Raw genomic sequence first — 26,608 nt, forward strand, 5'->3', positions numbered from 1 at the left:
TTCTGCGCGCAAGGCGGCATGTACTATTAACCAGAGGCGTCCCTCCCGCTTACACTGGATTAGCCACATTACGGATTCTCTTTCAGCTTTTTGTTTTTGGCGGGGGGCAGCGGGGGAGCGCCGAGCAGTCAGCCAAGCGACAATTATACACAACGGCACAGCGGGACGCGCACTTCATTTAAATAACGCACTCTTGATCTGCTAATACTACACAAACACACCAAATGCTGAGTTCTTGTTGATCTCTGATTAGTCTGAGTAAAACCACTTTGTGATGATGTTGACTTTTGAATGAAAATCTGTTTTGTTGCGTTTTTTTAACACGTATATCTCCACTGACCAGCAGAACCATTGCTGTCATTTAATGAAAACCTAAATTGAACCAAAACGAAGCTATGCATCTGAATAGTCACCTGATTCCGAAATGAGACTTAAAATCTGATAAGTATAAATTTTGCTGAAAGCAGGCACAAAATTAAGATGTCAACATTAGCAATTGTTTTTATCAAATGGACGTTTATGTAATTGTAATGTATCAATGCAAGGCATTGAAGATGTTGTGAGCATAGGTGGGCATTGGACTGACTTACGATACGATACGATACGATACGATACGATACGATACGATATACTTTTATTTTCCCCGTGGGGAACTTTTTACTGTGATGAAGTGATGACTGTCTGCCACTGACGGACGCCTGTTTTGCAAACTAGTGATGATAAACTAAATGATGAGATGGACTAAGCACCGACAGAAGTGGGTTTTCATCCGCCAGTGGAAAAGTCATTAACCAGGTCAAGTACTGACGAACTTTTCAGGCCCCGTCCACACGAACGCCCGTTTCAATGTATCCATACAAGTTTCTTCTTGAAACTTGTCTGTGTGTACAAGATTCTTTTGAGGAACAAAGCCGGCTTTGCTTCTGTGTGAACTGATGGATGCCCATTTCGCTGACGGATCCGTCAGTACTGACGGAATGTCCACCTCTGTCTGTCAGTCCTAAAATAGTGGTGACAACATGATGATGGAAACGTTTTTAAAATCACATGACGGACTGAGGTTTGGCTTGAAAAAATGACGGACTGATGATGACGGAAGGGTGCCCAGGGCACTGACATATAATGATTGACGGACCAGCAAAATGTTGTAAATTGCCCATTTCTAGTTTTTATTACTACAGAAAATCGCTTTGACTTTATGCTTGTTTTTTCCCTGACATGCACTTCCAACTGTGGGATCTTCTTCAGACAAGTGTAAGCTTTTCCAAACTATTCCCAATCAACTTGATTTACCACAGATGGACTTTAAAATGAAAAAAAAAAAACATCTCAAGGATAATCAGTGGAAATTGGATGCACCTGAGCTCATTTTTTAAGCTACATAGTGATTTCTTGGTTTCCAACATTACACAAAATGTTGAAACAGTGAAATTCGGCACACAGCTGTTGTTCATTCAATATTTAATTAAAGGTAAAATGCAAAATCTGATGTCATCTGCCTCAACTTTTTCCATTTCGGCGCATCTGCTTTCCCGCAGCTACTCATTGCCGGCATATTAATTGGCAAATATTAATTAGCCTGAGCAAAAGCAAGAGCGGAATTCTAACATTCAGCTATGATTGACTTTTCTTTATCTCTAATTTCAATTCACACAATGTGCAGCCACGTGTGCCCATGTGACTTCCGAGCGCTAATAATGTTGGGACGACAGGAATGACTAGCATCTCAATGAAAATAATTTGGATTACTTGGACCAATGTTTGTATAAGATTTGTCTTTTATGGTTCAGTTCCTTGCGAGGGAGAGCAGAGACTGCATAGAACAGATAAAGTTCAGTCTACAAGGCTTTCTGACTACCAAAACAAAAAAATCATGCTGCATCTTCGATTCAAGGTGTTTATCATTCCACAAAAAAAATATTTAATTGTTGGAACAAAGTAGGTTAATATGACGGTGTATTAGGACCACATATAAATATTTTTTTTAGCGGGTGGCCGCAATATTTTGAGAAAAAAACGTGTAAGTTTGTGAGAAAAAAAACTCCAAAAGTGTGTCGTGTAGTGTGGCAGATATGTGAGAAAAAAAACGGAGAAACTTACGAGAAATACACGTAGCGTACATCTCGGATGTTTGTGCCAATACTTTTCGATCATAAGGAGATAGTAATTAATCGATTTAGCAGAGATTAACTATATAATGTCAAACTTTCGCACTTTGGAGACTGCCAGCGACAAAGACGCCTCGCTTTGCAAAGGTCCACACCCTGAAGATCAAACATTTAAGTTAATTTGTTAAAATATAAATTTACTTGTACATTTATGTTTTCAGAATAATTATTTACACATTGATACATTTTGGTATTTTTTTTTTGTACTAGTAGCCAAGTGTCCAATCTGCTGCTCTCTGTCATTCACTTGCATTTACCTAAAGTATGTTAGCTTCGGATTGGTTAGTGTTAGTCAGCTGATAAGGGATCAGGAAGTGTTGTCGCTCTAGCTGCCGTGTATGATGAGTAAAGTTTAAATTAAGAATGAATCCATCTCCATCCTGCCTTTTCATTTTATAAACAGTGTCCCATTAACCACCAACCAAATCCTCACATGAGACCAGAGGTGGGGTGGATCGGTGTTCGTAGACAAACGATTCGATGAACGGTTCATTTTAATGAACTGATTCTAAAGATTCCGTTCTGTCATGCCCATCACTACTGACTACAGCCTTGTCATCTACATAACGTATTATTGCGGCATTTCAGGGTTTGGGCTGAAGAAGTCAAAGAAGTTGCACAGTTGAAGCTGTTAAGTTGATCAGGAAGTGCTGGCTCTTTTGGTCTTTGTGCACCTCTGGTGGTGAAATTAGCCATGCACTTGATTTCCTTCCTAAACTTGATGGCCTTCCTAAAGCTTCTTAAATTTAGCATCTGCCGGGATGTAAACAGCTACGATGTGGCCTGCACTCGGTGATTAGCAATTCAATTGCCTCTGAGCAGCGAGTGTTTACCAGATTGCAGTTTGTGTACCAACCGACATTAAAGCAGGGCCCTCCACCGTGAGTTTGCGGCGCTCCATTCCATCCGGAAGTGTTGCATTCCTTAGAGCCGGGAAAGCTGTATCCAGTATGCTCTTGTTTAACCATGTTTGCCAAACAGTTCATCATTTCACAGCCGCAGGCGAAGTAAGTCCATCTTGATTTTCGAGTACTGGGACCTTAGCCAGGTGGAGTTGGAATTGGCGGCCGACTAGCTTTTAGCTAAACGAGTACGCCTGCTCGTTTGCCGTTCTTTTGTCTGTTCACTGTTTCCTCTCGCCGTTAGAGGTCTGCGCTCTGCTCATCCAGGCTGATGTTTTTAAAAGATGTCATTCGCCCAGTTTTGTCTTGAGCTGCGATCAGGCAATCATCATCACACAATCTCTTTTAAGAGTGCAGCCGAGTGCTATGGGATGTTTTCAGAGTCTTAAAAGACTAGAAAATTGATAAACTCTCTGGATCTCCAGGAGACACTTCTTCACACTGCTTGGCACCACCACTTTGATAACAAATAATGCTTATGGGTTTCTATTTACTTGGAATAAAAAAAAAAGATGTTCAAAACAACCTTAGCTAATGAGACACATGCTGCCTCACCAAGTCAGATTGCAAGCTAGCAGTCTCCGCCTGTTGTCTACATCCCATTGGTTGGGAGCTATAACAGCAAAGATCGGCCATTTTCTTTTCTCCCAGATGACAGCCAGACTGCTGTGTTAAAGCCAAAAACTAAGCAGAGCCTCAGTGGTTTTGGATGCACAAATATGTGCTGGCCAGCAGTGTTATCCTAATTAGCTTCTGATAGTGGTACCGAAAACACACAACTGGCAGGCTTGGGTACGCGATTGTGTTCTCTTACTTTACCTCAAACATAACCTGAATTTGTAGGCGCGCTGGAAGGTGCTACAGGTGAAGGAAGTCTGTCAATATGCTCTGAATCGTCTATTTTAGGATCACTTTCTGCAATCCTTCAAAAATGAACTTGTCTGAGATCTTTAGCTACCAAATTTGAACCTCTTGTATTATACAGATGAATGATGCTACCTTGCAAATGATTGGACTTTTTGTCCATGCATGTGGATGGAGCATGACGACAAAGCCATAAAAAAACAGAACTCAAATTTACTCCTCTAGGTCAGCGCTAGACTAAACTTATTACTGAGCCTTTGCACTAGCGCTTCTTTTTGCAATTTGCAATGCTAAATGTGCCTAAATTACGTGTAATTAGCAAGCGGTTTTGTGACCACTTGCTGTGTCGAGCGGAGCAAATCATCAGTCAATGCATCACCTTTATTGTGGATTTACAACACTGGGAATTCAAACAAGGCAAAAGTCCACAAAGTACCAGTTTCACATGATCTAATATTTTCGCGCACCGAGCATAGAAACAAATTATTAAAAATATGACTTATGTTGAATGTTAATTAATGGAAGCCCTGTGGTTGTTCTATTCAAAGAGCTGCATCCATCTTGAGGAAATGTGGGACAACGATATCTCAAGTGTGTTACTTATGTCAAGTCAACTAATTTGTGTGTGGGGCGGGGAAGCAATCCCACTTAACAAAACCAGGATGCTAGTTTGCGAGCTTACGTTTTTTTTTCTTCCGTATCACGTGATGTACGAGGCTGTCACAAGCATGAGCAGAACCCAATTGCAGGACACCGGACCACAGTAAGAGATTACTTTTAATCTCGGATGTGACCATTTTGGACAACAACAGGTGGGTGAATGTAAGGGTTAAAGTTAAAAAAACAAGTGCAAATCAAGAGTGTCTGTAGATCTGGGAAGGATTTGGCGGCCAGGACAGCTAATGTACCGCAATCCTCTGGTGGGTACAACACTCAACAGCCACAGGGACAGGCAAACAGAAAGCATGAAGGGCCAAGGAATAACTTAGTAGTGATTACCAGTTAGTAAGTAAAAAGGGAGGAAGATCAGTTGTTTATGTTCTGTTTATGCTGTGCGGCCGACTGGTACCAAATATGCCAGCGGTTGGCGACCACTGTAATAAGAGACGTTATCAGCCCAACACTTTTGTTCATCTTGTCTGAACCAGCTGGGCGCTGTGGCCCTTCTCAAAGGCCAAGCCTGTTTGCATCGCAAATATCGCAACCCCGGCCCGGCAAAAGACAAAAGCTCAGGTTAAAAAGATGGCGGCTGCTGGCGTCTTATCTGACAATTTATTCAGCAGCTCTTCCGAGAGCAACCACAATGCATTTTGTCCTAATGGAATATGCAAAAGATAAACAGTCATCTCCACTGAGCATTAATCATTGATTAAAACATGTTTTGCTTCTTCTTGTTTTTATTTTTTTTATTTTTCTTTGCTGCGGAGAGGAAATTGGAATTGCCCCCGAGGTGCAGGCATCAGGATCAGATTGCGGGGCTACGCTAGCTGCGGCTGCAGAACAGGTCCAAAAACATATTGCGGCAAGCTTTCGGTGGATTTGAAAAAAATATCTGGGGGAAAAAAAACAACTTTGGAGTTGACAGAGTACATGTGATAGTTTGATGCCTGACTCGTTCTCACACACACATTCATTGTGAGCATAGAAATCGAACGGAAACAAGCTCTCTCACCTGACCCGGAAAGTGCCGATTGCCGTGGAGACACTCTTAAATCAGAGCGTGCTTCCCCCCTGGAGGTGCTTAACTCAAGTGTGGAGGGGCACACACCCCCTCCAACCCCCCCCCCCCCCCCCCCCCCACACACACACAGATATTTGATGTATACATATGTAACTGCACGGTGAGCCATGCGCTGGTGTACATCATGCATGTGATGCAATGTCACTTTACATCAACGAGCTGATGTATTTATTACGCGGCTGCGTAACGTCGCTAGCACGTTAGCGGGTTGCAGAGGAGACCAAACAAGCCACTTCACAGCGCCGATGACATGTTTAGCCTCTATTCAAGTCAAATAATAATGGGGGTTTTTCCCTTCTTAAAAGCCAAAGAAAAACTCCCGGGAGAAGATGAACTGTTTTGTTATTGTTATTAATGCAGCACTGGCTAACAGTTTTTTTAATGGCCGATAATAACAGAATTGCGCCGCTAACGAGCAAAATCATAGACATTAATGTTAACAATCCTTTAAGAGGTTTTTCTGTGCTAACCGAAGACAGCCGCAAGTGAACACTATGATTGGATTTAAAAAAAAAAAAATTTTTTTGCTTTTTTATGTTAACAAAACTAATCAACATCAACAAACACAACAGGGTGAAATGAATAGTTTCTAGAGCAGCTTTTCGCACTGAAGACAGTGTACCATACATTTCCCCATATGCTACAATTTTTGTGATACAGACTATGTGCACGGGGGGGGGGGGGGGGGGGGGGTCCTTTTTGTTAGCCTACTTGCGCACTGGCCCAGCCACGCATCTTAAAGACAACACTATGCACCGAGGTTCCAAGAACAATACTTGGAACAGGAGCGTTCAAGGACCACAGCTAAAGGTAATCTTACCCTCTACTCGCCGTAGCCTCAACAAGGCTCCGTGTACAATCTGTTCTATGCAACCTAGAACTTTCTGAGGTTTAGTTAGCTAAGGCATATTTTAGTGAGCAAACATTAAAATAGCATTTAAATTACAGCTACTGGAATGTGAACACGTTTTCAGCTTTGTTTTGACCAACTAACCATCAGGGTATTTGATTTTGCAAATCATTGCCTGAACAATGATGTAACATCACCTTGAGAGTAAAACTGCATTAAGCCTATTTTTTATTAAATACACCTGTAAAGCAATAAAGTTGGAATAAAGTAAGAAATTAGTAAGTAGTAAAATAAAAAAATAAAAAAAAGATTTTAAAAAAAAACTTTTCACATATATTGGTGAAAGAAAGTAACACTTAATTTCACTCGACTAGAAAGACAGACCCCGTGACCGGACTCGAGGAGGACGATGCGCTCCGCTGTCTGCGCTTGTAAGCAAAAGCAGAGATGGGAGGGGTCGAGTTGGATCAAACCATTTTCAATCACATGGGGGTATACTGCATTTTTGTTGTTTAAATGTTACTTTTAAACTCTAGGTTTATATATATTATAGCTATAATTTTCTAGCTTGTTAAAAAACACAGTAAAAATATATCTATATATATATACTCTAGAATTTTGGAGCTGCTATTGTTCACTTTCAGACCAGTGCAATAATTATTTAAAATTCATGATGTACCATACACAAATTTTATTTTTCCGCCCCCCCCCCCAAGAAGCCATGCCTAAAAAGAAACAAGAAGTCTGCCATTTTTGGCTTCAAGCCGACATTATTAGGCTCCATTTGGCCATTTTATGGAGTCCTAACTTCAAAGGCAAACTTGTTCTGGAGTTCATTTTACATCATAAATAGTTTATTTCCAATATAATGGCTTCATTGCCACATCTTGATATATTGCTGCTGTGGGTGACCAAGTCGTGACATCGTGATGGCATCTGCTCGCATCTAATCATCGCCACTTCGTCAGGTGGTGGCTGCTTCTTACTGCCGTGCCTCTTAATGCACGTTTCAACTACACTTACACGTGCACAACACACACACACACATTCATTACCGAGTGTCAGCGAGACCAAGGGGATAAAAAATGTGGTGACCCGCGAGACTGTGACCTGTAAAATTGACATAATCTGCCGCCTTTGAGGAGCCAGTAATGACCTCTCATCGCCGTGTGACACACACTCCGTCTTCATTTCACATCCTCTTAGAGCAGCACAGATGGCCTTGGCATTTCGTTAACAGCCTCCCAAGTCTTTCGCCAGCCACCAGTCTGCTCCTCTACACCGAAAATGATTGGAAAATGCAGAAAAGAGATTGTGCAAAGGCAGTTCCATTTCCCCAAGAGTGGAGGGGCTCAGTAGGGGGGGGCAGTGCCCCACCAGATCCACAAGCGTGGCTCCCTCATATACAGCTTTTTTCTTCTACTGTTTAAATGATACAAAGTTACTTAACTTGTGGCCAAAGGCATTCAAGGGTTTCCACTCTACTGGAATGTACTTAAGTGACAGTAAAACAAAAACAAGAAGAACAATCCCTTTTTCAAGGTCAATCCTCAAAAGGGTCATGAAATTGTGATGCTGTGGTGACCCACAAGGGAGAGTCATTCACGGGGGACCTGCACCTTTAACGGACAGGCAGGGATGGCTTCAAAGGGTAGATAATATACTTAAAATGAAAGATAGACTTGAAAGGGTTTAAGAAGAGTAGCTTGCTGCTAGCTTTGTAAACAATGCGTTTTACTTAGACTAAAAGAAACATGACGCGCCTTCATCTCCTGGTCCCGACATTAACCGCATCTCCACAATGCCGCGCTCCATCCAGTCTCGACAGCTTTGCAAGTCAGCAAATCCACCTAGCTAATCTACCTAGCTAGCGCATATACCAACCTGACCAATGGGCTCTTTGCACAAATCCACTACTCCCTGAACTCAATACCACTCCTTCATTTCCTGTCTTTCATGACTGGACAAACTGATTAATCCAGGTCTACCTGACCTCAGTAACCACAACGACAATGGCCAGACACACCTGGATCAACCAGTTTGTCCAATCATGAAAGACAGGAAAATGAAGGAGTGGTATTGAGTTCAGGGAGTAGTGGATTTGTGCAAAGAGCCCATAGTACCAAAAGTATCTAGTGGGTTTTCCATCCACCGATTTTTATTCGAATTTCGAAGAAATGCGAGAATACCACTGAGTGGAAACGCTAGAAATTCGAAAAAGGTTTTTTCCGCTTGGAGATGGTGGTGTTTGAAGCATATCAAAAAAAGGAAAATGCACATTTTGGCTATGGAAACAGGTTTTGCGAATAAACGCTGACAAGAGCAGATACACGTCGCACGTTGTGACCGGATATTGCACCTGTCACACGTACGTTTGTAGTCACAAAGCAATGGCGGATGTTAAAGTAAAGGTATGTTTGGGGGGACGACGAAACAGAAAACGTTTTGGAATTAATTAAAGAAGTGAATGTTAATGCTATTTTAGATGGAAAACGCTACGGTTTATCAAGAATTACAAAAGCAAACTCATACGATGTCATCGCACGGCGCAGTCGCTTCCTGGTTTTCTTCTTCTTTTAAATTACTGGTGGATCGCATCTCTATGGTGTATAGCGCCACACACAACGGCGGAGTCTCCCTCTCAATATTCGCAAAAGAAGAACAGATGGAAGCGGGCATACGTCGCATGTCCGTTTTGCGCATTTTTCCAAATTCGCTTAAAAAATTCGAAATAACTGGAGGGAAACCTGACTTCTGCCTTACCTTAAAGCAGGTCAGAGTTTCCCATCTGTCTAAGTTGCCTCCTTCCGATTGGGCTCACTTGGGCAAATTCCATAGTCGGAGTTCATCAAACTACAAACCTTAGCATTCTCTCAACAAAGCTGCTACAAACCAAAATGGCAGACTTCCTGTCAGTTCCGGTCATGGGTTCCTGAGGTTGATATTCTCACATCCTGTTACGTAGAAATTTTACATCCATCACTGAAACTGGGCTAAATTTTACTCAAGATTGAGTTATGGTTGAGTGATGTGTCTAAGATCAATGCTATCAAGAGGCTTTTCTCCCTCTATTTTGCATTACTGTGTGCTAATGTGCCTATTCACGGGTTAACACAAAGGTTAATGAGGTGGGACAAGGCCTGCGTAAAAAAGAAAAAAGAAAAAGTGACACAGGCGTCCACGTGGGGCGATTCGCCGCGGCTGCCGATGCCATCCCCGAAGTTTAATTCATTCAAATGAATTTTCTTTTTAATTGTTTTATCCTTGGTGTGCCGTAACTCCATTACAGAGCACAGCGCAGCAGAGATGAGATGCAATAATAATAGCGAGACGAAGCGTGGGTTGAAAAGTGCACGGTGGGACCCAGAGGAACAAAAGTCGACTTAAAAAAAAAAAAAGAAAGAAAAAACATGGAGATGAATGAAGCAGATTGGAGTTGATAGGACATGTGCGTGTGTCGCAGGCTTTTAAGCAGTAATAAGTCCTCGCACACAACAATCGCACTCTGCTGTCTAACTATTGCGTAATTGTTCTTGTGGAGAACAAGAGCAGGCTCTCCAAAAAAAACGAGTGGGAAAATTACATGCTGTCAATATTCGTGTTGAAGTAAAAATTCAGCTTTTTAAAAGGTTTAGAATAACCCGTTTACATGGTGAATGAATAAAGTTACTCCCGTATAAATGGTATTGTGACCCATCCCCGTCTAAACAGGGACGCAGGGACGTACGTCATCACACAAATAGACGTCATTTCCACCAACATTTCTTCAGGACAGAGCATGCACAGAACACAAACCAATGATCCTTTCAAACGAGGTATTACTTTTTTCTTTTTTTTTTCTGGAGAGCTCAGTATTGTTCCTTCGGTAATTTTACCGATTTGACATGCCATCATCATTGCTCTCCTTTTTATTTACTTATTTATTTTTTGTATGTGGGCGTAGGTATTCCGATCGCATTTATATTAACTATTCGGGTTAGAAAAGGGGTAACTCAGGGGTCTTATTCGTTTTTTTGTTGTTTTTTGCACGATATTTAAATTAGTTTGATAATCTTAAACATTCAAGTGGGGAAACTATGCAAAAAGATAAAAATTCTAATAAAAAAGGTAAATAATAAAATAAATAATAATAATAATGACTAAATAATAAATAAATAATAAAAATACTTTTTCATGGCACTATTACCTATTTTACCTCTTACTACAAGCAAAAAAACGTATTGTTCATGCCTTACCTACAGTAACAAGCAACCTACCCAACTGCCCACCGTACCCAACTACCACTTGCTGTTCAAAACATTTTCACCGTCAATCTCAAACGGGGAAATTCAAAAGCTGCGAGGGTGGAGCGGCAAGGTCAGCAAGGTGTTTAGTATCCAATTTGGGAGAAGGGCGGGGTCACAGGTCATGGCGTATGTCTCTGCGGGATTTCATGGAGACGGGTTACAACTTTCGGAGATTGTTCTGCAAGTTTTTGCTGCGTCACTGCAGCGCACCAGACGACCTTGAGGGGGCGGCAGCCTCTTAACTGGAATCGTTTTTTTTGCTCGTTAGACAGTTGTTACTTTTTGACGGCGCCTTGGAGGGTCTGCTCGTAGTGGACACCGTGGACCGGCCATTATTGTTAACTACAATGCTGCCTCAGCGTTTTTCTGACCGCATGCCAAGACGTGACGTCTACCGACGATCGCAATGCATTCTCGTATACTTCGCTACTCTGAGGGATTCAAGGGCATAGTTCATCCACATATGTAAGCTTAAAAAATATATAGAAAAATCATAAAAAATCATCTTGATCTTGCCTTACTGCAGCCATTGTGAAGCCTCCAGTGACATTAAAGCGTGATTTTTGGCGTACCCTCATCACGTGAGCCTCGTCCTTATGAAAAATGGAGACGTGTTCTTTATGCAAGCCACGGGCTATAAAAAGAGAACTTGAGGGATGGTCCGCGGGGTTGCGGGGGTCTTGATGCAAAGCGAGGCGAGGTTGATGGGAATATGGGCCAAGGGGAATACAAGAGAGATGGGCAGCACTGGAGCATGATTTTTAAACTACACCATTCTACTGTGTGTGCGCGCGTGTATATATGTCTAGATATGAATATATTTATACATGCCCATTGATTGAGCAGACATTCACTTGAGAGCAAAGGCTTGGATTTGTCTATGTGTGTGTGTGCGCATTAGAATGAAAGAGTCCGGCGTGGGAGTGAACACGAGGCACTCTCCATTTGCTTCTTATGTAATACGAGCTGTTGGCTGGAAAATTCACACTAAATTGAAAATGGTTGGAAGGTGTATTTAAAAACCTCCCCCGCCAACAAACCCCCCTTTTTTTCCAAATGATTCTCTTGTTCCATCATTAAAATAAAAACTCAACGCTAGAAGCTTTGCAGCGAGTGGTTTCTGCCAATAAGCACGTCATCAGCCAGGCCAAGTGGAGCATCAGAACTGGAGTCATGCCGTTTAATAGAGATATTCACTATTTAGTTTAACACACGACCAGGGACATACTCGGGGAGGTGAATATTCCTGAGTGACATGTGCCAGTTCCTGTTCGAAATACAAATTTTAGTCCAAAAATATGCAAATATAAACATTTATATTGATATTTATCCATCCATCTGTCTGCCCGTCCATCCTAATAAATGTTGTTTCTATTATCTGACTATGCAATGAGAATGTATGAGCTCTAAATATACAGAAATAGTGCGAATGAAAAATGCACAATATTATATTTGAAAGCTGCACAAAATCCCTTCTACCTTTTTATTATCAATCTTGGCTGCCGTTATTATCTCTGCCAGGGAAGTTATGTGGCATTGTCACCTATCTTCACCATCATCATTATCACGTTGTTATCAGGCTGCTCGCTTACGCTCAACTCGCTTCAGGCAGATGCGCATCTTTCCCGTACGACAGGCCGCCGAGATATCAAGCAAGTTAGGATATTCTTTTTTTTCTTACATAGCTCAAAATAAATACAAGCTTGTGTTTTTTTAAAAAAAAAGTCACTAATCAAATGAAAACCATGACTAGTCGATACATTTTTAGGAGTAGGCTATGATTTGAGTTGGACCAGCGCTATGTCAGAAACCTAAGTTAGTTAGTTAGTTAGCTATAGCTGGCTAGAAATGGATTAGTTAATCAAGCTAGCCAGCTAGCTCGGACATTAATCAAGCTAGCCAGCTAGCTTGATTAACCAATCACATTCAGACAATTGCTCATCAAACCACATTCGGACAACTTTGGAGCCACACAAGAGTAAACAGGACGACGATTGGAAGGGTGACGATGAAGAGAAACACTGGTTGGATCTTTTCTTTGGTGACGAGCGAGCTTCTTCATCAACCTCTCTTTGCTTCACTACAATTTTGTTTGTCTTTTGACTGTTAGAGGAGGGCAATTGGTGGATTGGGATTTATTTTAAGGCTGTTCGACAGCTAGCCATGGCGTGTGCCATTTACGATAGGCTTGCATTTATTATATTTGAGAACAGGAGTGGAATATTTTGCAAGTGACCACGCGAGGGGACACTCCACTCGAGGCGTCCGTGTTGAGAATGCCAAAACACTTTCAGCGATTAATCGACTTCAAGCTATAAATGTCATTGCAGAGTAGAAGGCTACAAAGGAGATTGACTAGTTTACTAGTTTCTTCCGCAACTATACGTTAGTCAGTCAGTTAGTTAGTTAGTTAGTTAGTACCACATCTATGGGGTTCTAACAATCCTTCAACAACCAACAAGAAGTAAAGAAGACTGCATGATGAATATCTTTCAAAACCAACAGGAGATCAAATTTTCCAAAATTTGAACAAAGCATTTGACATGGTTGATAATTACGAAATCAATAGGGTCTTGTCCCAATTTAGGCATGCTCTCCCTTAAAGTTTGAATAATTATGTTTTCAGAGCCAATCAAAATGGTCTTTCTTCTAACAAAGACATCCTTCCTGCAATTTTGAAAAAAAGTTGCCCAGTATTAGAATGATCATTTCGAAAATGTGGGGGCCCAAATAGTGGCCAGAAAGATGAGTTGATGTGACCTTTGACGTCTGCCCTCGTCGGAGGTAGTTCTCAATTCAAAATCAATAGGGTCTGCCCCTCACCAAGACATACAAATCCCTGAAAAAGATTGTTTACAAGGCTGATGTCATTTCAAATCAATGAGGTCTTGCCCCAAAGTCGACATCTAATCCCTAAAAAAAACGTGCAGGCTGATTATATAGCTGATATTTCTTTGCAGATCAATCGGGTCTTGCACCGACAAACATATCATCCCCGAGAACTTAGAGCAGATTGGCTAAACAGCTGATATCTTTGAAAAAGAATACGGTCTTGCGCTAACAAATACATAAAATCCCCCCAAATCCGAAGAAGACAGTCTACATGAGTAATGTTTTCAAAATCAACGGGGTTGACTCTGACCCTAACGCGGAAATTAGATTACAATTTTTTTTTTTTAACATGACTGATTGATATCCTTCATAATCATTTGTGTCCCAGTAAAAAGAAGAAGAAGAAGAAGACAGTATATTCCTGAAAATATGACCGAGACCAAGTTTACATCTTTCAAAACCACAGGGATCAGGGCAAAAAGGTTACGTAAAATCCAGATTTACATTTCTCAGTAATATGTATGAGAGAATTTCAATTGTATGTGAGAAAAAAAAAACTGTGTGAGAGCATTTCGCGGGTATGTATGAGACTGTGTATGTACGAGAGGTGATCCTGAATTATGCCTCTTGAAGCCCCTCATAGTTGCACACCCATTACGTCACACCAACCTGTGTTATGATGTGTGTGTGTGTGTGTGTGTGTTTGTGCTATTCCGAGCCATTTTCTGATCCTTACGGTGGGTGACATTGAAGGAATCTGTCAAGTGCCACTTAATGATGTGCTGTGTCTATTTATAGCCTGCTTGTTTGTTGTTTCCGGTGCTGGTGTAAAAAAGTTGTTGTTTTTTTATCTTTGTGTGTGTGTGTGTGTCACCGTCCTTGAGATTGTCAACTTATGTAATCATCAAGTCGTCGACATTGTGGCGGGTCAAAAATAAACGAGCGCAACCATCAGCAGTCATTGAAGAGATGGCGAGATTTGTATTACGTGCTTCCTAGTGGTGGGCCGATCGATCCGTACAACACGTTTCGGAAACTCCCGCAACGGATGAAAAAAAAACCTAAAGTAGTGGCCAAGAGAAAATATGCATGTGAGGTGCAGCTATTTGGGATGACCATCCTTACATTATACATTGTAGTATCTGTGACATTGAATGTGTGTGCAACAGTGCTAGAGGAGATTAAAATATTGATTTTCTTTTTAAAGACCAAATGGTTTGTGTTGACCTATTTTTTTTTTTTTTTTTACTAGTTTCCGCATCCACTGGCGCCTTTCTCAGATGGTCAACAAACCTTACTGCCTAAAAAAAAGAGGGGTGTCGAAATTAGTGCGTTCATTTTGAGTTAATTTAAAGTTCCAACACAGCAGACACGTCCACGTCAAAATTTAGCAGTAATAAATGTAATAATAGATACTGGGGTCAAGTTCTATTTTAACAAATTAAAAAATGTGCAGAATTTCAAGTTACTTCATGTTGAAAATTAGATAGCTCTTAACTCTTTGACTGCCAAAAACGTTAAATAACGTTTAGTAAAATCCTATGGAGGAGTGCCAAAGACGTTAAAAGACGTTTGTTTCAAAACAGAGGTGAAACTAACCATTTTCTATTGTTGATTACTGAAAAACGGAATAAGGTAGAAACAAACTTTTTTTTCTGATGAAAGATGAGAGTCCAATCTTTCATTTGGTAGTATGTGTGTTTCCATAGTCCAAACACATAATTTTCTATGGACCTTGAAAGATCAGTCAAAATGCTTAAAATCGGCTGGCACCCACGGCATCCCTTTTCTGAAAACGTCTGGCAGTCAAAGAGTTAATATGCAAAAAAGCACTGAGCTGACACCAACATCTTACAAATGCAATTATGCACAAATCAATATCACGCTCGTTTTTTACAGTACAGTACATCTTTTTAATTGTAACCTTATTCTATGAATTATTATGAAATTACTGTATCAATGACTAAAAGATGCAGCCATATTTCTATTAAACATTTTTTCCCCCACTTTTATGTAAAGAAGAGTATGCAAACTAAGAAAAAATTATTTGATTGTACATTTAGAACAGATATAAAATTTGCGATTAATCTGACACCCCTAAAAACAAAAAACAAAGCAATGACTATGACTACAAGGAAAAGATGAACATTTTGAAATAACCAACATGGCGGCTGCAATAACACACAGAGTAAAAACGACCACCACCACTACAAATCATCCATTGTGTATAAAATAAAAATTCACGACACACTCGGTCACACACAGGCACATTCACATGCGCAAGGTGGACAGTAATGTGATTGTCCCATGGCAGTTATTCATGATAACCACCACCATGCACAATAGAAATAAAAAACAAAATCCTCAATCATAAAATGTCACGCCACACTTACATGTGCGCAATATACATAAATATAATGGTAAATGATCTCACTTCTCCTAGTTATTCATGATAACTGCCACAATGCATACATTAAATAAATAGAACACATCAAAAATAATTCAGAGGGTCAAATGCCAACAGCCAGCACGTGCACGTAGTTGTAATATAATTAACATGATTCCACCACCTGTCAGTTCTTTTTGATAAACGCCATCGTACACAATAGAAACAAACACAATGGCTAAATGTAATCCAGTCAAAACAGTGCGTGTCGAAAGGTCTGCCGTGCAACCGCATGCGTGTTCATTATCGGACCAAATGCTGCGGCTCGGAATAGCCAAGTAAACATGTTTTTCTTTTAAGCGCGTCCCTGGAGGTTTCCGCCAAATGGCTGTGGAAGACTGAAAAGTAAATCTTCTTCTTCTTTTTCTTCACTTCCATATGTCGCTACTTCGGTGCACGCTTTATCTTTTTTTTTTTTTTTTTTTTTTTTAAAGCAACTATATTAAGCCATTGCGCAGCTGTCTTGAACTATTGATGGCGATGTCTTAAAAGGGGAGACGCTCACAAAAACAGTTAAAGTGCATTCAGTGTCACCACTTTACTTGCCTTTCAATCGGAGACTTGCTTCACACAGACACGCTGACCACTCAGCTATTAGCCGACCCGCCGCTGATGTCTCACAGTGAGAGGTCGACCCCCCCCCCCCAAAAAAAAAAACTTGCAAAAAATGGCAGCCAAATTACTCTGCCTCCATCAGCGTGGAACACGCAGCCAAACGGCAAAGGGAAGAAGGCTAATGCAACTTCAATAACAGCTCAATATATGATCAACACATACAGTGAACCCAAATTTGGAAGCAAACAGCAAACATTCCCAATTAATGGACCCCCCCCCACTAAAATATATCCAAAATTGTCTAGTTAATAGTTCAAACTGTAATGATACCCCAAAATATGATCCTAAAAAATGTCAGTGTTCAGATTCCTTTTGCTAACATACTATAAACATGCATGTTAGGTTTATTGAAGACTCTAAATCTCACAATTTGGTGACAAGTGGACTCGATTTTAGACTCGGTAAAAGCACGTCTAACTTGAGGTGAAGGTGATATAATGCGATTTTGTTGGATTAGATGGAGGCGCAGGTTGACAGATTCTGAGCTCGGCTGACGTGTGGTGGATGTTTGTGAGCGTATTTCATTTACAACAGTGTGGGGCAATCCCTCTGAATCAATGTAGAAATCCATTCATTGAACAAATTATAATCATTATCATCATTATAATTACTAGCAGCCCGCTTCACACAATTTGCGCGCGCCAATCTCATCTCTCGTAGCCCAACGAGGTAATTTGCCTCTGCAATGTCAAGCATGTGTGAACTCCAACCGCCCTGATTTTAATGCAAATGAGGGATGCCGCGACCATTGGCCGGGAGTTGGCAACATTCCATCCCATAATGGTGCACAATAGCAAAAACGCCACTTCCTAGCTGCGCATGTGTACAAAAATACCAAAAGAAAAAGAACTCCACCCATGCACACAATTAGATGGTGCTTTTTTTACAGGTACCAAAATGTGTTCCGGAAACTGGCTGTTCGTCAACTTTTCTCGTGTGACAGGATATATTTTCCTTCCACTTGGTGGTACTTCAGAATTACCATTCGCCAAAAGCTGCCATGAGTCTTGAGATATGGTAACCGTCCGTCCGTCCGTCCGTCCGTCTTCTTCCGCTTATCCGGGGTCGGGTCGCGGGGGCAGCAGCTTTAGCAGGGAAGCCCAGACTTCCCTCTCCCCAGCCACTTCAGCCAGCTCATCCGACGGGACCCCAAGGCGTTCCCAGGACAGCCGAGAGACATAGTCTCTCCAGCGTGTCCTGGGTCGTCCCCGGGGCCTCCCGCCGGTAGGACATGCCCGGAACACCTCCCCAGGGAGGCGTCCAGGAGGCATCCGAACCAGATGCCCGAGCCACCTCAACTGGTTCCTCTCAACGTGGAGGAGCAGCGACTCGACGCTGAGTCCCTCTCGGATGACCGAGCTTCTCACCCTATCTCTAAGGGAGAGCCCGGCTACCCTGCGGAGGAAACTCATTTCGGCCGCTTGTATCCGGGATCTTGTTCTTTCGATATGGTAACCAATTAATGTTATTTTTTTTAAAAAAAGGGGGGGGGGGCGGGGGGTCACACTATCATTAAACTTTGATGTCAAGTAGAGGGTTGCGAAATATATTCCTGCGGGCCACAAATAGCCCCCTGGCCACAAGTTTGAGCCCCCTGCTCTGAATTGTCCATAAATGTGAATGCTGGTTAGTGGCCAACAATGACTGGGGAACAAAAGGTAGTCACCTTAGCGTATTACTAAAATTATTCCCATGTATAGTCACATGATGTATAGGTATGTCAGTTCAGGTCTCATTGCCCGGCAGCACGGCTCACGCGGGCCAGCCAGGGCCAAGCGAGGCAGTGATGCAATAAATGTGTGTGTTTGTGTGTGTGTGGATCATCTCAGGTCCTGGTTCAGGTAATGTAGTGGAGAGGAGGGTAAGCCGTCCTGACACGCACGTCTGGATCACAGAGGTTATGCGCCCGCCGCGGGCTCGCGTCCGTGTAAGTGCGACCGCGTGGGTTTGTGTGTAGCATTTTGTGTGTGCATGTGTTTGTTAGTGTGTGTCAATGCATCTGAGCATGGCTTCTTATTGCGTAAAGATTCCATTAAAGGAACACGATGTAAAAAGAAAACTAAAGTTGAGATTGAACAGAGCAAACGCAAGCAATACTTCATTTTTATTTATTATTATTAAAATTGATCGACAGTGTTCTGGAGTGAATTCGTCACCCGTACAACTCTCTGTTGCACTATAATCTGCGTCGTTATCAGGATGTGGGACAAATGCACAAAAAAGAAGAAAAAGGTGAGAAGAAAGATTTGGTTTTCGTGGGTTAGTTGGAACGTGAGCGGCCCTCTTCCATCATTGACTTCCTCCCGACACGCTGCCTCAGCCTTTTTTCGCCTCCATAATTTAAACTCTGTAGTGAAAACGAGGGCCAAAAATAGCGGCGCTATCATCTGCTCCGTATGTTAACATCCCGCAGCTGCCAGCGGCCATTGTGGAGCCGAACAGGGCTGCTGGAATTACCCAGAATGCAGCACAATGTGACACTCAACGCCGACTGTTATTTAGCCGCTCGTAATGGATTGAAAATGTTTTTTTTTTTTTTTCATTTCCAAAACTCGGCGTGGAATGATGACAAAATATGATTCATTTGCTCATTCTGATTTTGTGAATCACTGTTCATGCTTTGAGATGTTCACAATAACAACAGAGTGGAACCGGGTTTAAAGAAGATTATGCATTTTCTTCATAATGTAAAAGAGTTCCGGGGTGAAAATAAGTTAATGTTCTACGGTTTGAAAACAAAATTCTTGTTTACAAAATATTTGATTTAATTGAAGTCCACATCGACACTGTATATATATATAGTATAGGACGTAGTGTATCTTTTTACTTTTATCGACAAGAGTAGAACAGCTGGATCGCTCTTAGCAGAACGCACAAAGAGGACGATAATGTCATCCTTATTACTTACTCACACGCTGAGTCTGCCACATGTCTACTCCACACTAACAAACATCTCTTTTAAAGCCAAAGTCCTGCCAAGACTTATCGATCCGAGCCACAGGTACACAATGAGTCAATTTCATGGGTACATGAAGAGAAAATATGTGACCATAAAGAGCCATGGTACCATAGACACACACACACACGCACACACACACACACACACACACACACACATTTGAGGTCTTTTTTAGAGAACAGTGTGAAATCCCAACAGGAGTTCAATGTCCCTCTTATCAGGTGTTTTGGGGCCACCAAACACCGGGTAATGTAATTAAACATTGCTATGGCTTGATGGTGGTTGGTTGGATCAAGTGATACAACAAGCTACATCTGAGTCAGTTGCACCTGCGACATTATGACAAAACTGCTTGCGCCAATGGTCGGCCACTCGTGAAAAGCAGTTGCGGGATCCCGCACATTGTGCGGCAGTTCCATCACATCACTATCTTTAATTACATCCGGACAGCAGAGGTGTTTGTGCGCGTCACAGGCAAACAACAGGAAGATATCAGCTCTCACTATTACATGGTTTATCTTGAATGTAAACACCGACCAGCTAGCAAACTAAAGTCTTTGAAAACGTCATATCTTTATCTCAAAGCCTGGTTCGCCAACCTGCCACAGCAGCTCACCAGCTCCTATGCATTTTGATGACTTAGCTTTCCACACTAGTTTACGCTAGCTCGACAGCCCTTTAAGACGTGGATGTTGCTATTCGTTAGAAGAGACGAACAGGAAATAAACGATTGTCATGGAGCGATTAAGACATGCTTTAGCATTCCTCATAACTCTTCCTTTGCATTTTAATTCATTTCCTGTCCACCCAGTAGCACACAGCGTACGCCTTAGCATACAAGCTCGTTTTCCGCTACGCCTCATTACCTGCCAGGACTCATCCTTGATTGGAGCCAGCTCTGGGCCAACGTGATAATTGCCACCTCCTAAATAATTACAGCCCCAGAGTTTCTTAGCGAGGTAAAGTAATGAACTAATCCTGCAAAGTAGCTCATTACGGGTTGCGTGTGGCTAATGCTACTTTGCACCACGTGGATGTGAACTGAAACTAAGTAACCAGTTTGCTCTGAGGTCACATTGGAGTAAGCAAGCACGCTAGTTAGCTAACTCTCTCATTTACACAACTATAGTGGCAGATGTTCCCAGGCTAGTTGCCATGAAACCCAGTTACTTTTTGACTATGGCGAAGCGGCCATGTTAATTGGCTAAGCTAGCTAGCAACCCTCAACGACAGCAATGGTAAGGATGGCTACCACTTTGTGGTGGATAACACATTTAATTATACACTGATGCTAGCGGAACATCCCCAGACTACCTGTACCAAATCAGCTCTTGCCATGCTGACCAGCAGCACAGCAAGCTGGGAAGTACACTAAGACAGGTAATTGCTAACTACTGTAGCTAAGGTAAATTAGCACTTTTAAGATTCGTACACTAATTTTGATGGAAGATCTCCAAACAATGTCCCTTTGCTAGTAAGATAGCTTTCTAAGCTAGATACCAGCAAGCCCTTAAAACCCAGAGATGCAGCTATTCAAAGTTTCTAACTCTCCCGCAAAAGTGATAGCGACCGAGGATTCCAGATTGGTGAGCTAAAAGGTTAGTTTAAATATTAATGGTGGTGACACAGGCTGCTGGTTATCTTATGACTTTTGAAGTAGTTAACGCACTTATTTTTACATTGATGGTGGCTTTGAGGTAGCATAGCTTTCTTTGCTACTTCACCAGCTAGCTAACTAGCTAGCTATCCGTTTAAAACACAGATGACAATGTAAAAGGCTAATTGAAGTAGCCAAATTACTCTTAATCTTAATAATTGTAGTTTACCAGCTAGCCAGCCAACCGTTTAGACGCCTAGTCATTGACTACTGAAAGCCATACATCCCATACTAATTAGCCAACCAGATGCTGTAGCCAATGCTAATTAGCTTATCCGATATCTTAGAAGAAGACTTGTGGCAAGACCAGGAGAAGAGGTGGAAATTTTTAGGTGAAACATTATCATGATAAAGGCAAATGTAATGTTGTTGGATGCACAGATTAGCCCTGGTTAACAACGTTAGCTCGATTGTTACTTGAGTAGCCAGTGGAGTTGTCGACATTCATGCAAGGACTATTTGTGTGTGTGGTCACTGCATGCTCAACCCACACAGATCAGTGTAAGTGGGTGGCTCGGTGTTGAAATGCTGCCTCCACCAAGGAAAATACAATCTATTCTTTTACTGTCGTCTTTAGGGGGCTCCACCAGTAGCTCCATCCCATTGTCGTCATAGTAACAATCTTCACTTTGGCACACCCCACAATAAAGTGGGTGATCTTTGCGTGAGACAGGACCACCCCTTCGAAACACGTTCATCCCATACGCAAGACTAACCTTTCATGCCGAACTTGGAGCGTCGTCCGTATTTGTTGATGAGCACGAAAAGGACAAGGAGGAGGACGCACGCAAATCCTGCCAGGCCCACCGCGATCGAGACCTGTACCAAAGGGAGAAAATGTTAGTTTGTTGTCATGATATTGCTAGCAAAGAAAATGAGAAGAAGATTTTGTCTTGACTTAAAAACAAAACTCACCCCAAACGTGTCCTCATCCGGGCGGCCTGAATCCGAGTCTGTTGGCGCAGAGGGGACTGCAAAATACAAACACAAGAAGAAGACATTAGAATGGAGTTTGGCATGAAATGAGATGCCAGCATGCAGGGAGCTACAGGAAGAAGACCACACATAAAACAAACCAAAAAAACATGTATAAGCAGAAAGAAGCGGCTGCAAAGTAAGATATATATATTTTATATATACATATTTTTAAACAGTTGTTCAACAGCTATTGGACACACTTCATAGTTTTTACCACTATATAAACGGACACACTGCCTTTATTTCTTTTTCATCCTCTCATCATCTCTCTTCTTACAAAATGGCCAACTGTCAAAAGGAGCCATCAAATTGATTAGTGCATACACACAGACAACTCTTTTTTTTTTTTTTTTTTGACATGTGGCTTATTTCTACGTTTCTCTCAATTGTGCACGGTGCTGTCATGAACAAACGGGCCTCCACGGTGTCGTCCCAAAACAACAGGATGAGGTCAAACAGCAGCAGTGTGTAACGCCGTGACACAGGTGGAATGAAGTGAAGCGCTACGAGGGAGAAACTGGAGGGCCAGCGCATCACACACTCATTTGTGCTTAAATGGATGCCGGCTCCGCTACACTGCCCGCCAGTGGTTGGAATGTGCGCATTCACCACAGCATTAGCATCTTCCTCATCTTCTTCAGCAGGCCTGTCATTTCTGCCTCTTTCCTCGCACACCTCGACTAGAATCTTGTCAAAATAAGAAGCGCTATTTTATGGGGGTTGGAATAAATTTCAGGAAAATAAAGTTGCGGATATGAGAAAACAGTTTCAGACGGAAAAATAATTTCCTGAGAATAAAATTGAACTATGAGAGAGAGAGAGACACAGAGAGAAAAAATCAGGAAAGTAAAGTTGTAATATAACAATTAAGTCACACAGAAAACTCAATTACACTACAATATAATGACAAAACATTGCTAAGTTGATAAAAAAAAATGAGAACAACGAAATCATTTAATCGCTATAAAACATTTTTAACAGAATAAAGTTTTGCTATGGGGCAAACAGCCTTAAAAAATCATCACACGAGAAAAACGTTGTAATATTACCCAAAAAAATACATTGTTGTCCTGTCCTTAGGAACAAAAAATGCTTTTTTTTAGGGGAAATTCTATGCACTTGATTACATTAAAAGTGTACTATTATGGCAAAACCGTAAAAACTTTATGCAGTTGTGATAAAAGTGGTAGATAGAGAAAAAAATATTGTAGGAAAATAAAGTTGCAGTTTGCAATAAAAAATTTTTTTAAAAAAAATTGATTTTATGGGGAGAAAAAATCCTCAATTATATGATATTGAAACTACATCAAATAAGAAATTGTACAAATTTTGTAGAAAAATTGCTATTGTGCATGTAGACGTATAACATCACGGGAATTAAGTTGTCAAATAACGGGAAGATATTAAAAACTTTTTAAAAAATGTTTTTTTAACAAGCAAAAAATATTTTTAGAAGAGCACAATTGTAATAAATGTTGTAGTTTTACAAGGACCCAAAAACTTTTTCTCAATAATTGATTTGCAATTTTATGAGAAAATGTCATTGTTCTCCACTGGAAAAAATAATTTACTTATTCAGTACTGTAATATGAGAATAAAGATGTATTTTGACATGGGTCATATTTTGGCAAAAAATTTAAAACAAACAAAACAACAACATAATTTTTACAACCAAGTGATATTTTGCATGTAAAAACATAAGTTCAGGAGAACTAAATTCTAATAAAAGAACACAGTCATAGTTTTAGCACAAACAAAAACAAACAAACAGGTAATTTCTCGCAAATTTAATTATCATATGAAACATTAAAGAACAAACACTTTTAGAGAAAGATAAAAAGCTATTTCAATTGGAAGTCATAATATGCAAATCAAGCTCAATTCATAAAGACAACAGCATATGAAGCTAATATGTCCAATAAACTACTGGACTGACTGAGGAACAGAAATGAAAATCTGTTCTATTAATAAACACGCAATCAAACGTTTTCATTGGTTGTGGTTGAACTGAAAGCAAGTGAAAAAGGGTCATTCCAACCTAAACGCCTCATCCGTCACAGGCGTTAACGCGGCGTAATAATGTGCATCCGATGAGGACGAACGGCCTGGCATGGAGATGGAGGAGCACCGCCATGAAGGTGAGAGATCAGAACGGCCCACTTTGTTTAAGCTGTCAGCAGACACAGCAGGAAACGACACGCACCGTGCGCGCCGCATTTATAACAATGTGTGTTCATAATTATCATAAAGAGCAAATTGATTTTTCAACAGGCCCGGAAAAGTGTATGCATCCTCGTGAAAATGTATACATTTGCAAAGTAGCACCCTACGGAAAACAAAATCAGTCTTGATTTTGAGCCTTGTGTCCCGAGTCTCAGCGGATTTTGCACTTTTACGCAGGTCCTATCCCCGGCATTGCGGGGTTTTTTTTAAGTTCAGTCAGCAAGCCAAATGTTTGGGCCATGTCCATGTCAATCACACAGCTGTAATGTGATGAACAAATTCAAAAGGAATTTAACAGTGAAATTGCTGGTCGGCAGGTGTATTATCGTCATACCGTATTTTCGTCAGTGTCTAAGACTCATGGGAAATGGAGTCCTACTAGCCGAATGCTGCGATCGCCAGTCAGACCCGATGCAAGTTGAGCTTTTCTGCCGGCATATTTTCAACGTTATAATGCGGGACCGGCGAGAGGTAAACGGCACAGTCAGCTTCCTGTAGCTGCAAAGGTTGGATAATGGTCTGAATGAACTGTCAACAAAGATAACATTTATCCATTTATTGTGATTAAACGTGTTAAAAATAGTTCCTGGTGATTTGATTTTCAGCGATAATGCAGTGTCCCTTTTTTTTTTTGTGTTTTTTTTTTTAAACCTAATCACACGAGGCAATCATTTTATAAAAGTTCACAGTTTTGCATTTTGAAAAAATGAAAAACGACTTCAGACACCCAAAATGGTTCCTTCCTGGAAATAAGTTAGCACAAACACGACAGAGCATTGAATCAAAGACAACTGAGCACAAACCGTGGCCGCAAAGTCCTTAAATAGACACAAAAAATACCATAAAGAAAAACAGCCATTGCTTCGATGACCACTCAGAGCAACACAATGTGACCACATTTCTGCATGGTACCTGCGTGTGTGTGTGTGTGTGTGTGTGTGTGTGTGTGTGTGTGTGTGTGTGTGTGTGTGTGTGTGTGTGAGCGCGTGTCTGTATATACGCCAAAGCCACACCAACAAATAAACTAAAAGCACTACAAAAAAAAAGGCTAATCTAAGCCGGTTTAAATGTGAAAATACAAATACTCACCCAACTCCACAACGTCTGCAAAGAAGAAAACAAAGAGAGTCACGCTGCGTGCGACAAACTGACAAGAGGTTATTAACCTTGGAATATTGACCATGGGGAGAAATTTGCTAGCCTTTGTGTGTGTGTCGGGGGGGGGGGGGTTGGCAGCCCCTCCTTCTCCAGAACAATCTACCTGAAGTGAACTGAGCGTGAACCCTGCCCAAGCTCAGCATCCTTGCGAGGGCACACTTTTAATCAAACAAAAAGGGACGCGGCCCCAAAAGAGGTACCAGGAACTTTCCACACAAGTTATTTGAATTCAAAATTGTGACGGTCGTGGGGGGGGGGGGGGTGGGGGGGGCAGGTCAGGGTTCCAACCTTGGGCTGAGGTGTCTTTGGCATGTGGAGTTTGGAAGAATCTTTTCCTTTCAAACTGATTTGCATGTTTAACAAAATATGCTTCATAAAAAGCGTAACTTGTGATGTTCACAAACATTTAAGTCTTCAATTAACCTTTTAAAGCTTTGTCATCGAAGCTAACCTGTTTTTGTAAACATCAAAGCTATAGTCAATGATCTCATGGATGACATTTTGTAAGCATCAAAGACATTTTCTTTGTCTCGATTTAAACGTTTATTGGTATCTTAATTTGTCTTTGATCATATCTTATCTTATCTCTCACGAAACGACGAGTTGCCATTCAGTGAAGACTAAATGTTCTTTTTAGAACAATGTATATTAACTTCATTCAACCTTTACTGTCAAAAGAGCCATTTTAGGGCCAATAAATAACCAAAAATCTGTCTGGAGCCCAAAAACATTTGAAGATTGTTATGAAGGAAACCGTGTCTTAGTGTTAGTCTGATGTGCTGAGAGTAATTTGAGTTACACCATAACATAAAAATATGCAGCATTTGATATACTTTAAGATTCATTTTCTTCTAGCATTAATCTTCCGTTTTTGGGGCATTTTTTGTTTGTAATTTTTCAGACTTCGTTTTTCATACATTTTTAGACTT

At 41.1% G+C, this 26,608-nt stretch overlaps 1 protein-coding gene across 1 annotated transcript in view; it reads right to left on the reverse strand.

Annotated features, from left to right (window-relative positions):
• Positions 1–26,608, reverse strand: part of ntrk3b (neurotrophic tyrosine kinase, receptor, type 3b) — a 269,219-nt gene that overhangs the window by 68,671 nt on the left and 173,940 nt on the right. The window contains exons 10-12 of the mRNA XM_077563793.1: positions 25,611–25,625; positions 22,236–22,291; positions 22,037–22,139 (exon numbers count right to left, since the gene is read on the reverse strand). Of these exons, the coding sequence (XP_077419919.1) occupies positions 22,037–22,139; positions 22,236–22,291; positions 25,611–25,625 (174 nt within the window). The remainder of the gene's footprint in view (positions 1–22,036; positions 22,140–22,235; positions 22,292–25,610; positions 25,626–26,608) is intronic.

This window comes from Vanacampus margaritifer, chromosome 4, assembly GCF_051991255.1.
Source record: "Vanacampus margaritifer isolate UIUO_Vmar chromosome 4, RoL_Vmar_1.0, whole genome shotgun sequence".
Classification (NCBI taxonomy): domain Eukaryota; kingdom Metazoa; phylum Chordata; class Actinopteri; order Syngnathiformes; family Syngnathidae; genus Vanacampus; species Vanacampus margaritifer.